The 13,870-nt window shown below is 41.6% G+C and overlaps 2 protein-coding genes across 5 annotated transcripts in view; one reads left to right on the top strand and one right to left on the bottom strand.

Moving 5' to 3' along the window:
- The window catches only part of LOC134219402 (alpha-tocopherol transfer protein-like), a 27,113-nt gene extending 24,781 nt beyond the window's left edge, over window positions 1-2,332 (top strand). For both annotated transcript variants that reach the window (XM_062698126.1, XM_062698127.1), the window contains exon 4: window positions 2,029-2,332. In XM_062698126.1, coding sequence (XP_062554110.1) covers window positions 2,029-2,286 — 258 coding nt within the window. In that variant the 3' untranslated portion in view covers window positions 2,287-2,332. The remainder of the gene's footprint in view (window positions 1-2,028) is intronic.
- On the bottom strand, window positions 2,328-13,870 carry LOC134219401 (neuropeptide FF receptor 2-like). 3 transcript variants are annotated; one of them, XM_062698122.1, is made up of 5 exons: window positions 13,745-13,870; window positions 3,911-4,015; window positions 3,540-3,843; window positions 2,820-3,484; window positions 2,328-2,612 (listed from the first exon to the last, which is right to left on the bottom strand). In XM_062698122.1, exons 1-5 carry the CDS (start codon window positions 13,745-13,747, stop codon window positions 2,328-2,330), a joined length of 1,362 nt encoding a protein of 453 aa, XP_062554106.1. In that variant the 5' UTR covers window positions 13,748-13,870. The 3 variants fall into 3 exon arrangements, with proteins under 3 accessions (XP_062554106.1, XP_062554109.1, XP_062554108.1); XM_062698125.1 differs by having other exon boundaries at window positions 3,911-3,960; window positions 13,745-13,867; XM_062698124.1 differs by lacking the exon at window positions 3,911-4,015 and having other exon boundaries at window positions 13,745-13,868.

The following is a 13,870-nucleotide window of genomic DNA, read 5'->3' as shown; positions in this document are numbered from 1 at the left end:
ACCGTGACACGGAGTTTACTGGACCCAACCATGTCAATGGTCGTGACAGACGAAAATCGCTTTTCCAGATCTTTGCTAATCTGGCTGATATTCAAACGTTTGCCTTTGGGTCGAAAGAAAACAACATACGGCCCACTAGAGTCGTGAGGGTAGACCTTGGGACGGGGGCTCGTAGAGGAAATTTTAGCGTTGCTGGTGTCCATTTCGTTTTGGTTTGGAACACCCGAATGCAACGAAACATCTGACATGGAATACGAAGTACCCCCGCCAACTTCGCCTTCGCGCATTGCAGGACACGAAATGCGCCGCTGCAGCGAGGCACACTCTCTGTTAAGACTAAACAATTATCACAAGGGCAGAAAAAAACACACACACAAACAAAATAATGATTTGGGACAGAGGGGAAAACGAGCAAAAATGAAAGAAAAAAACTATTCCAATAAGATGGAGAAGAGAGGGGAACAATGAGAGGGAGCTCAATTAAATACTTGCGTTCACACTGCTGTGTTGCCGGCTAACAGTTCTGGCAGCACACACTAGCTCGATGGACACTCGCCGGTGGTGCGGTCGAAGCGAACCACACTATTGTTGGTGTTCTCGCCGCACCCAACACTGCAACTGGGTGGATGGATGGTGGCAGGACGGCGGCGTCTGTGTTGGTGGAGACGCACGATGGATGATGACTGTCGGCGTGGGACGATGATGCCTGCGCCTGCGATGGACGCCGAATAAACTGCAAAGTTTTGCGTAGTTGCAAAACCAACGAAATGGCTACTTAACTGCTACAGCTAAGCACCACTTCCACTCAAGCACTATGCTTCAAAACACTTTCGGAAAAAAACCACTACCTGTACTTCAGGAAAAAAAACCGAATGAGAAGCAGACCGTACGCGGACTTACAACCGTCTCGCACGGATGCTCGACGTGGAATGTTGAAAATGTTTAACAACATTCATTTTGATATGTGTGTGTATATGTTTAGGCGTCACTCATAAACGATGGTTAATCAAAATTTTGTATATTTAAAATCATCACCACTATCATATTTTATTTATTTAGTTCCCGACCCACGGTGATAAATATATAGAGTATAAGATTGTTAGTAACAAATATGCTAACTACTGTAAATATTGACCTACATTTATATTTCACTTATTTTTAAAAGTTGTTAATGACGGTGATTTAAAATAAATGCGTATGGTGCAGTTATGACAAGAAATGAAAATGACTAGTTCCGTAGGCGACAAGCTACATGTTTACAGGGGTGAAAATGGATGAAGAAAGAACTAAAGAACTAATGGATCACGAAAGTGAAAATGGATCACGAAAGAACTATAGAACTAAAGAACTATAGAGAAGGGATTGAATATATGTATCTAAGAGCAAAACAAGCCTTTTAGGCTTACGATTCTTCTTTGAGCGCTATTGTTATTCGACCTGCAGGTTTTCCTTGACGACTCAATATTACCCCCTAGACCTATTTTCATGCCCAATGATGATATGGAATGTAATCAGTCTATGATTAAGTTATATTCCCCGGCGTCTAACTTTCCAATACTTGAATTATATTATGCGAATGATGAGTCTAATAAAACAGAGGCTTTTGGTATTCGATGGCAGGTGTCGAATTTACCCCAACAGACAACATAATAATGGTGAGATACATATGAATGTTCATCATTAGAAAAGTTAACTGTTTTTCCACAACATTCATAAAATGAAGTTTAATTATGGATCAGAGATTAAATACTGAAAATCAACAAATTATTGTTGTAAAAGCTTATACACCGATGCCAAAATTTTACATAGCTCAGCTCCCCAATGGTGATCAATGCTAATTGACTGTTTATTACGACTCTTACACGTCTCCGCCAGTTACAAAATGACTAGAAACACAAGAACACACTTATACAATTATTATAGAATTATGAATTGAGTTGGAATTTTCTTTGAGCTTGTATGCAATATTGATATCCGATTTGTGCAACATAAACAATATTCAACTATTTTTTTTTCTTTTCCAAACAGCTCTATGTCCACGGGCAAGATCTTGAATCGTTTTACCGACACGTACCGAGGAGACTGCTCCCGGCAGAGTACGGAGGAGATGCCGGTCCACTGCAAGATCTTATTTTCAATTGGGAGAAGAAACTTGTTTCGTACCGGGACTACTTCCTGCAGGAAGATCAATATGGAACCGATGAGAAGAAACGACTTGGACAACCGAAGAACGCCGCAAATTTGTTTGGCGTCGAAGGATCATGTGGGGTAGTGCAACTGGACTGAGTCATCTCTAATCGATTAAATGTATTATACAAATTTGATATTCAAATGAATCCTGCTGACTGCATTTTGCTCTGTTTTTCTCGAAACTGATCAGCAATAATCAACTCACAGTTATGGGATGTTTTTTGTTCACATTTTGTTTGCACTTCTTCCGTGGTTGCCTTCAACTGGGAGGATTTAGTCTCTCTCGACTCACCAGTTTGAACACCTTGTTTAGGTTGAATGATCCACTCTGAAAAATCGATGCACTTTTCACTTCCACAAGGACCACGTGGCTGAAGGTGACCGATAATCATCACTGCTGGTTCCTTCATCCGTGGATCGGCCTGAAACATAACATTATGTTACACGGGTTCCGAACAAAACGAGATGTATGTCATATGTATAATATAGTTTATGCTTCACGAAAATATATTACAAATTGTTCTTGCACCTCTAAGGGTTAAACTTTTCATTTTTTACCATGTTCAAGATATGTTAAAACTGCTGAATTGTCTTAATCTTAATCCATGTTTTCAAGTTTTTATTCTTACCTTTTTAACTGGTCCAGATTTCCAGAAGCATCTCCAAATTTTTGTTTTATTATATGCTTTCCGGAAGTTATCGTTTGTCATTCCATAGATTACTGGGTTAATGGCCGCATTCAAGAACATCAAGTAATGAGACACGTACCAAAGTATAAGAAAGTCTTTTCCTATCTGATCACTATTTGCATTAACGAATCGGTAGTACCGAATAAAAACTAAAGTGGTAAATGGTATCCTCAGCAAGACGAACACAATTAGTACTACGAACAAACATTTTGCCACTTTTCTTTTGTAGCAAACTGAAATCGGATGCTCTCGATTTAATACCTTCCTTTGATACCGATCAAGCTTGAGAAATATCAAACCATAGCAGCAGATCATTACGGCTAAAGGAAACCATACCAAGGCTCCAATCAGGACGTGCCAGTATTGCGGTAAAAAGTTCGTATTCTCCGCGCAAAAGGTTTCCAAGTAATTTTTCCATTGACGTTCCTTGTAGTTACGGAAGATTGTCAAAGGAAGAGCGAGGCAAAATCCTATGCCCCACGAGCTGGCAATAATTACGTTCACACCTCGCATCGTTAACCTGGACTTCTTTGGAAACACAATCGCAGTTAAACGATCGTAGCTTATTCCACAAAGGCAAAGGACGGACGTTATTAGTAGGAGACCTGTTTAATGAGACGCAAATGTAAAAATGAATTCGATCTAATCATACTTAATCACCTTCCAAAAATCCCTCCAGCTTACAGCCAACACATCCCATAACGTAGTTTTGATAAAAATCGTGCAGCATGAACATAACAGGACAGATGATCAAGGTGGCCAAATCAGCTACGGCCAAGTTTGCAATCAGCATATTGGTTGGAGTCCTGAGGGCCCGAATGGTAAAGATTATGCATAGAAGTGCAATGTTGCCGAAAATTCCGAACGTGATCAAAGGCAAGAAGGTGACCGTTTTAACCAAAATCTCCCAAAAAGGAATGGTCACCCATATTTCACGAGGATAGTCGTAGATGCTGACATTCATCTGAAAATGTAACAGAAAAGAGTAAATGATTCAACGATTTCCAACTATTATATAACAGACCAATTACCAACGAGAGATCTTCATCGGTGACGTAATGCACAAATTTACCCGAATCATCTAACGATATTATTGGCTTCATTAGCATTTTATTCATATTCTTTAAAAAAAAAATCTAAAACGCAGTCACACTTATTTCATTGCATTGCTTTTAAAATATTTTAACTATTATTAATAAAGGTTTTAGAAATGAGAACATAAATTAATCCGAATCTCGTCATAGGCCCGCCCAGTGCTGAACATCTCCAACAAAATTGAATACTTAATAAAACTTTGTACATCATATTATTCGAACTTTATGCTTTCGCTTCGGTTCGCATGGTTTCAAGTGAATGATGGCTACTAAAGTGGAAAAGAAGTTGGAAAAATCCCTTTTAACCCTGAAGCGAGTATTAGCGATACGTGATGTGACGGAGAACATTGTGGCAGAGTATAATCACGAGCGTGTTTCCAACCAAGTATTAGTTCGATTAGAAACCCTATACCCAAAGCGAAGTCGAGATGCTTGAAAAACACATCGAAGCCCGCACTGCTTTCGAAGACAAGTATTGTGCGGTGAAGGGCTTTTTGCTTCCGACAATGAGCACCCTCAATTTCTCAGATGAATGCATCCATGACTCACAGTATTGCTCAATCCAACTCAAGCTTCCACCATAGGCTAGCGAAGATCGATCTCCCGAAGTTCCACAGAGACGAATCCAAGTAGAAGTCATTCCGAAACATTTAGGTACATCTCGATGATTCTTTGCAACGAGGACATAGCTTGCAGCAATTGGAGGAAGGAGCGAGAGGCCTTTCGAGAGTGTAGATAGACAGGCGAACAACAGTGCGTCGACGTGGGATACATTGATAAATCAATACGTCAACCAGCGGTTTCTACGAAAAGAACTATTCAGATGCCTATTCGACCTCCCGGTGGTGAGACAGAATTTGGTACTGGAACTTAACACGCTGATAGATGAATATAAGCGGCGTGTGAAGGCGTTAGCTAAGTTAGGCGATTGGGGAACTTGTCGAACACTGCACTGGGACACTCCTCTCATATTTGTCCTCTACCAAGTTAGACACCATTCATTATTGCATGACCATTCTTCTATCATTCCAAGTGCTTTTGAAATTCGGCATCCAACATAGTATCATACCACCACCACCATACTCCATCAACTCGCATAGCAACAATTGTACGAACGAGCTAAAAAATAACCGCTGCTCTGCCAACAAAAAACATCACAAACGTAATAACAACGGAACACCGAATAAATCAGCCAAAAACTAATTAAAAGTTTACTCCTCTTTGTACAATGTTCTATGGAAGCCTTATTTAACATACCAGCTGCCTTTTTTGCAATTCTAGACTCAATCTGACTTATCTGAACTGTTTGTCCCAAATGGCCCTAGTAAAATGCGATGACAGGGACAGTAGCTCTTCGTGGATTCGTATGCACGCCACGGAGATCTGGCTAGAATCGTCATTCTATGCAGCCAATGCAAATTCCGCCGAACGTTATGTATTGCTAAAAAAAAATAGCTTATCATCAACCGAACACTTTCTTCGTTCCGTCAGTCATTGAGCATTATTTCTAGAAAGTCCCGCTTTACTCAAAATCATCTCTGGTTAACATGTTGCAATTAGTGTCACGGGCTTGGTGGTAATATGGCTACCACTTGTGCTTCATACGCAGGAGGTCGTGGGTTCAACCCTGAGGCCCGTTCAACATTCCTATTTTTTATCTTTTCTTATATTTTTAATGTTTTAGCAATCGCTAAAACTGGAAATGGACTTCATACCAGTTTCCATCTCCATCCTATACCATTCAACTAGACTATTCTAGCAGTAGCATTTATAATTCGAAATAAGCGATAAAGCTTATTTCTGCTTACAATTTGGATTTACATTGTAACGTTTTACGTTTTTTACCTTTTTAAATTTACGTAAATTTCCGTGGCTTCAGGCGTTTTTATTCTTTTAAGCAAAATCAAGTGTAAATAAGTTTTGGAAATAGTTTTTACGTGTCGTCCATTTTAGTTGAATTTAATATTTGTAGTTTTTGAAGTTTTTTTTTCTTTTTAAGTAAAATAATGTTCGATACGTGTCAACGAGAAAGCAATTCGTCGACATGGTTTGTGTCTCGACTAAATGTTGTGATATTTGAGTACTATGACGACAGCCATATTTGATATGGCAACGATATTTTTTAATGTTCTATGTAGTAAAGTTAGTTCGATGTTTCCGAAGGCGCGATCTCTATGTCGCCATTTGAAATTTAAATTGGCGCAATTGCTAGATAATGGGTTATGTGTTGTAGAAGGTTTCTTGTTACAGAACAAACTCAAACTCGGTCATTTCGCTTCCATAACGGCTGGCAGTTAGAAGTTTTGCGAGTTTGTCGAGGTAATTAAAGTGATTGGAGTGATTTTGTACATGATTGTAATTAGTTTTTTTTTTCGTTCGTTCTGTAGATTTAGTAAATTTTTGTCGAACTACTCGTTGTCTGTTTAAATGTTAATTTATGTTTCGCGTTGGACTTTTTTTTTTGGTACGGGCTGGAATTTCGGAGGCGAGCCGGAGTCGACGAAAAGGGTTTACGGCACTTCCGCCGTTTTATCGTTTGGAGGAATTTTTTGTGGAGTCCGTGCGCTCGTCAAGGCCCGCCCTTTGGGGTAGTGAAACGGAGTGTGGTGAAGTTTCATCAAAAAGAGAAGCAAAAAGTGAACCGTCGATCGCCAATCAATCGACGGTGGTCCAAAACGTTCCGAACCCTACGGAGAGCTCGGCGCGTGGAATACGTCGCCAATTGCGTACCACAGTGCCGGATTGGAATCGAAGGCGAGGGTTCATTTCATCACGGGCGGTCATAGCCGTAAAAAGCGAAGCCGTGCGGAGGTACGTTGGCCCTTGTCCGGAGGGGAAAATCAACCCGGGAAGCGCGACATCCGTCGACGCAGCTCTCACGAGAAAATCGAAGGATTTCCGTCCAGCCGCCACCCACTTCGCAAATTTAGTTCGGCCATACTTGCACGGGCTCATCAGCTGCGCACCATCCTGTAGCTAGGCGATTCTTCTGTCGCCGCCATCGTCAAGGACAGCTTCGCCACGAACAGGTTCGACGCCATCGTTCCGAACCGGTTCGCCGCCATCGCGCCGGCGAAACCCAGCAAGTCGACGAAGAAGAAACCTGTGCAGGTATGTGACTAGTGTGTAGACATGGCCATGATCTAGATAAACATTTCCATTTCCGTACCAATTCCAAATGGATTCAACCCGAAACAAATAAACCCCATGAATTTTAAGTAAGAAGATCGAGTAGTTTTTTAGTCGGAGTAATCGCTGAGAGATCATTCCGTTCGCTTTTCCGTTCCGTTGACTACTTTGATCTTTCGCGTTGCATAATTTCTGCCGGGATTTGTTGGCGGGTTGGAAGAGTTTGAGAGTTCGAGTAACGTAGCTTGGGAGGTGGTCAAGTTGGAGAAGCACTTTGTGCAAAGCAATATGTTAAGTTTCAGCCAGCGACCGTTCGAGTGACCCCTGAGGAGAGAAGTCGAGTATTAGGGTCTGTCTCATTTGGAGAATTAAACTGAAATTAAACTTAAAAGTGACATTTCAATAATTATCAAATAACCCTGCTCGCAGAGCAAGATTGCTTTTGACAGATATCGAATCATTTTGCATCGATGTCTTATTGGAATTGCTGGGCAGCACCAGCCATTCTTATTACCGGGTTATTTACTAATTTTCGAACTGTCACTTTTAAGTTTAATTCTCCAAATGAGGCAGAACCTTAGTCGGGCAAAACAACTCGACCGGTGGTCAACATATAACTATCATCCTTTTTTTCCTATCCCATTGGCAAACCGTTTACCAAGACGAACCTCTGCCATACAACCTAACCCTAAATTCCAATAAAAAAATCCGCATGAACTCGTGGCAAGTGCAGAGGTAAACACGACTTACAGTGGACGAATGACTGATCACCAGTTCTTGTACATTGAAGATGAGTGCTAGTTCCAAACAAGCATCAGTTGATTCTCTGTACAAGAAAAGTTGATTTGGTCATAATGGAAGAGCAACTACTGGCGGCCAATTAAGCCAAGCTAGGGGCAACAATGAGAAATTTTGGAGAAAACTTTTGTCAAAGTTGTGCACAAATTTTTTTGGCATAATCTGGTAACCACATTGTCGTAAAATTATCAAAGTTAATTGTGATATTCAAAACCACAAACCGGTTTTGCAGATGCGCTTTGTGATTTTCCCAACCAATTCTCTAGCGGTCTTCCAGACGTGCATTGTGATATACCAAACCACATTCTATTTTTCAGTGGTCTTCCAGACGTCATTTACTGCGGTCTTCCAGATGCGCGTTGTTATTTTCCAAACCACAATCCATTTTCCAGCGGTCTTCCACACGAGCTTTGTGATTTTTCACATCACAAACCATTTCCTGCGATCGTCCAGACGTGCTTTGTGATTTTCCAAAGCACAATCCATTTTCCAGCGCTCGTCCAGACGCGCTTTGTAGTTTTCCAATCCACAATCCATTTTCCTGCGGTCGTCCAGATGTACTTTGTGATTTTCCAAACCACAATCCATTTTCCAGCGCTTGTCCAGTCGCGCTTTGTGATTTTCTCTACCAATTTTCTAGCGGTCTTCCAGACGCGCTTTGTGATTTTCCCAACCAATTCTCTAGCGGTCTTCTAGAGCTTTACCAACCCACAATCCATTTTCTAGTTGTCGTCCAGACGCGCTTCACGTGTTCTAGACGTGCTTTGTGATTTACTAAACCACAATCCATTTTATAGTGGTCGTCCAGACGCGTCCAGTCCACACCATAAACCATTTTACTGCGGTCTTCCAGAAGCGCGTTATGATTTTCCAAACCAGACGCGTTTTGTGATTTTCCAAACCACAATCCATTTTCCAGTGCTCGTCCAGACGCGATTTGTAATTTTCCAAAACACAATCTATTTTTAGCGGTCTTCCAGACGCGCTTTGTGATTTCTCCAACCAATTTTCTAGCGGTTTCCCAGACGTGCTTTATGATTTTCCAAAACACAATCCATTTCCGAGCGCTCGTCCATTTGCACTTTGTGAATTTCCGTACCAATTCTCTAGCGGCCTAGCGGTCTTCTAGACGTGCTTTGTGATTTACCAAACCACAATCCATTTTCTGGTGTCGTCCAGACGTGCTTCACAAAGTGCTTCCACACCACAAACTATTTTACTGCGGTCTTCCAGACGTGCGTTATGATTTTCCAAATCACAAACCATTTTCCAGCGCTCGTCCAGACGCGCTTTATAATTTTCCAAAGCATATTCCATTTTCCAGTGCTCTCCCAAGCGCGCTTTATTATTTTCCAACTACAATCTTTTCCAGCGCTCGTCCAGTCGCGCTTTATGATTTTCCAAACCACAATCCATTTTCTTGCGGTCGTCCAGACGTGCTTTGTGATTTTCTAAACCACAATCCATTTTTCAAGGGTTTTCCAGACGCGCTTTGTGATATTCCACATCACAAACCATTTCTTGCGGTCGTCCAGACGTGCTGATTTACCAAAACACAATCCATTTTCGAGTGGTCGTGCAGACGCGCTTTGAGATTTTCCAAACCACAAACTATTTCCCTGCGGTCTTCCAGATGCGCTTTGGGATTTTCTCAACCAATTTTCTAGCGGTCTTCCAGACACGTTTTGGGATTTTCCAAACCACGATTCATTTTCCAGCGCTCGTTCAGTCGTGCTTTGTGATTTTATCTACCAATTTTCTAGCGGTCTTCCAGACGTGCTTTGGGATTTTCCCAACCAATTCTCTAGCGGTCTTCTAGACATGCGGACACATAAAAGATATTTTAGTTACTAGATAAAGATTGTCGCTGTCGTCGCTGTCCGGAACATCTTTTGCTGGCGAGGATAGGGGAGCTAAATGTCAAAGAAGGAAAATCCATACGATTTGACAGCTTGGTACCCAACATGTTCCGGACAGCAGAACAAAGGGAACCGAAGCGACAATCTTTATCTAGTAACTAAAATATCTTTTGGACACATTCTTCTAGACACATTCTTCTAGACACATTCTTGTAGGCGCTTCACAAAGTGCTTCCACACCACAAACCATTTTACTGCGGTCTTCCAGACGTGATTTTCCAAACCATTTCACAAACCATTCCATTTTCCTGCGGTCGTCCAAACGCTTTGCTTTGTGATTTTCCTAACCACAATCCATTTCCTAGTGGTCGTCCAGACGCGCTTCATAAAGTGCTTCCACACCACAAACAATTTTACTGCGGTCTTCCAGACGGACGTTATGATTTTCCAAATCACGATCCATTTTCCATCGCGTAGGGAGTGAGTGCTAGTAATGGACCCCTTAACGACGGAAACTTACTTCAATCGCTTCGCTACAGTAAGACTCATGACAAATTGCCATTCTGCAGCACTAGATGACAAGCAACAGGTATCAGCATCGCGTTTCGTACATTACACATGATAAAACATTCATTTTTACTACTAAATTATGTATTTTAAAATTATGTTGCCTATTATGGCCACCCCCGGGTCCATAATACGCAACATCGAGTTTGTTTACATACGTATTATGGTCCCCCCATTTGATTTACATGTTCCATTTCCACATGTTCCTGTTGCCTATTATGGACCCCCCCTTCTGTGCTAGTAATGGACCCTCTAGCGCGTTTACATTCATAAATTAGTTAATATAACTAAATTTCAGTCTCCCAGTGCAAAACAATTGTATGGAACTACTACCCTGATAAGTGAAGCAACTTCATCCTATGGAAGTTTGCAGGAAATTGTAGATTCAAGCGTAAACTCTCGGATTTTGTTCAGGGGGTCCATTATACGCACGGGGTCCATTACTAGCACTCACTCCCTAGACGCGCTTTGGTATTTTCCAAATCACAATCTATTTTTCAGCGCTCTTCCAGACGCGCTTTTTGACTTTCCACACCACAAAACATTTTCCTGCGGTCGTCCAGACGGGCTTTGTGATTTTCTAAACCACAATCCATTTTCCAGCGGTTTTTTTTGCTTTGTGATTTTCCAAACCACAATCCATTTTTCAGCGGTCTTCCTAAAGCACCTTGTGTTTTTCCAAACCACAACCAATTTTTCAACGGTTTTCCAGACGCGCTTTGTGATTTTCCACACCACAAACCATTTTCCTGCGGTCGTCCAGATGTACTTTGTACCAAACCACAATCCATTTTCGAGTTGTTGTCCAGACGCGCTTTGTGTTTTTCCACACTGTAAACCAGTTTCCTGTGGTTTTCCAGAAGCGGTTTGGGATTTTCCCAACCAATTTTCTAGCGGTCTTCCAGACGTGCTTTGTGATTTTCAAAACCACAATCCATTTTCCAGCACTCGTCCAGACGCGCTTTGTGATTTTTTCATCAGTTTTCAGACGCGCCTTATGGTTTTCCAAAGCACAAACAGTTTTCAGCGGTCTTCCAGACGCGCTCTGTGATTTTTCAAACCACAATCCATTTTCCATCGGTCTTCCAGCCGCGCTTTGTGATTTTCCATACCACAATCCATTTTCCAGCACTCGTCCAGACGCGCTTTGTGATTTTTACATCAGTTTTCATACGCGTCTTATGGTTTTCCAAAGCACAACCAGTTTTCAGCGGTCTTCTAGACGCGCTCTGTGATTTTTCAAACCACAATCCATTTTCCATCGGTCTTCCAGCCCCGCTTTGTGATTTTCCAAACCACAATCCATTTTCCAGCGCTCGTCCAGACACGCTTTGTGATTTTCCACACCACAATACATATCCCAGCGGTCGTCCAGACGCGTTTTGCAGCAATACAAACCACCTTGTCTTATGATTTTTTAAACCATCATATAATTTATTCTTTGTACATTATTGTAGGGTGCTTTCAAGACGATAGACCGCGCGGCTGTTGTAATGTTTCCAAAAGCGCATTTGTACAAGATTCCACGCGGCGTTTCGCATTCGAAAGGAACAACCGCACCATAGGAAACGCCGCAATGTTATCTCCCCATAAGAATCGAGTATACGGGCAACAATAAGCGCGGTGCGTCGTTTCTTTTGGGGAGCGCCGCGTGTACTTTTGGGCAAATGCGTTAATAATCACTTGAATTCAACTCACCTTTTGAAATCAGCGTCAGGGCAGGATCCAAAACATAACCAGGGAGGATCGCCAAAATGTGTGGCCCCAAATGCCCGGAGCGAAATGCGATGACAGCAGCTCTCCGTGAGGATGCGTGTACACACCACGAAGATCGGACAAGGAGAGGCCGAGTCATGGCTTGCTGCTCACCGATTGAAATGCTGAGGTGTTAATATTTAAACACACGCTGATGGCAACTTAATCAAACCCCTCACGAACCAACTTCCAGAACGAAAGTGTGTGTGTATTTTCTTATATATTTGGGCCATATTAACTTGAAATCAAATGCGCCAGCGTATGGAACAACCGATTAAGCTAAAAATTACAGAGATTAATTTTATCAACCAAAGACAACCAAAGGTGACCCATAGAATCCGACGACTTTTTGTATCCTAGGTCATTTGCAACACCTACTTCCAACACTGCCTTCCGTATCGGTAAACCTGGAGATCACCACTGCAGACAGAATCACAAATAGATCACGTTCTGATTGATGGACGGCACTTCTCCGACATTATCGACGTCAGGACATATCGTGGCGCTAACATCGACTCTGACCACTATCTGGTGATGGTTAAACTTCGCCCAAAACTATCCGCCAACAACAACGTTCGGTACCGACGGCCGTCTCGGTATGACCTTTATAGAGCGACTAAAGCAAACAGACTTTGCCACTTCATACGCGCTACGAGGATGAATTCGGTGGCCCCCTCTTGAGGACCGATTCTCCATGTAGAATTTGCCCGAGTTCCCACCGGAAATTCTCCAGATTTTTTTCGAATTCCCATCTCTTCGTGAAAGTCAAATTCCCATCAACGGAAAATTCTCTTATATTTCCATGAAAATATCCGCTACATATCCACGAATTCTGTTGAATTTCCATAGAAACTTCCTTTGTACTTCCACGAGGAATTCTGCTGACCGTTCTTGGGAAACTCTCTTGCAAGAGAAATTCTATTGAATATGAATGCTGTTACTCGGAAAGACACCATGCGTCATCGCAAAAAATATTAGTCGAAAAAAAATAAAATCTCAAATATTTTCTTAGACGTTCGGTAAGATGCGTAGCTACAAAGCAAGACCATGCTGAAGTTGGCTGGATTCAATTCCCGATCCGTTCTAGGAAACTATCGGGTAGGTAATTTTCTTGACTTCCCTGGGCATAAAAGTATTCTCGTGTTAGCCTCATAATATAGGAATACAAAAATGGGAGCTTGGCTTAGAAACCTCGCAGTTAACAAATGTGGAAGGCCTAAAGGAATACTAAGCTGCGAAGCGACAATGTCCCAATGGGGATATAATGTCAATAAGAAAAAAAAAAAAATCTCAAATCGAGATCGCCTGGAACATGGAGCCTGGAATGACGAGATGGAATCACTTTAATCCGAGATATGAAATGATTCATCATAGAGATGTGATCAGATCAGAAAAAAATTCAATTAGCTCTAATTCAACAATTTTGTAAATCTCAGCATGACACTTTTTTCTTGTATCACGAGCAAATGGAATAACTTTCAAAAATTTTAGGCACACAAAAATTCAGTACGAAACACTTTTTTTAGACCCACGACTAGATCACGAACTGCAAAATGCAACTTCTCAACTGCAACTAAAAAAGCTAGACTGAAGCAGTGAGCAATAACCATCGCAAACTAATCAATAATTATAAAGTGCGCAAGAGATAACAATTTTATCCTACCATATTTGTCAGTTAAACTCCCGTATGTCACAGACGGTTTTCATTCTATCAACTAGTTTCACAACAACTCAAGCACTATTTTATACACTGCATCTGCCCTCACTTCACTCTAAATCTCTTCAACGA

This window comes from Armigeres subalbatus, chromosome 3 (assembly GCF_024139115.2).
Source record: "Armigeres subalbatus isolate Guangzhou_Male chromosome 3, GZ_Asu_2, whole genome shotgun sequence".
In the NCBI taxonomy this organism is placed as follows: Eukaryota; Metazoa; Arthropoda; class Insecta; order Diptera; family Culicidae; genus Armigeres; species Armigeres subalbatus.
Note: the sequence above shows the minus strand (reverse complement) of the source record. Positions and strands in the feature narration are given on the sequence as shown.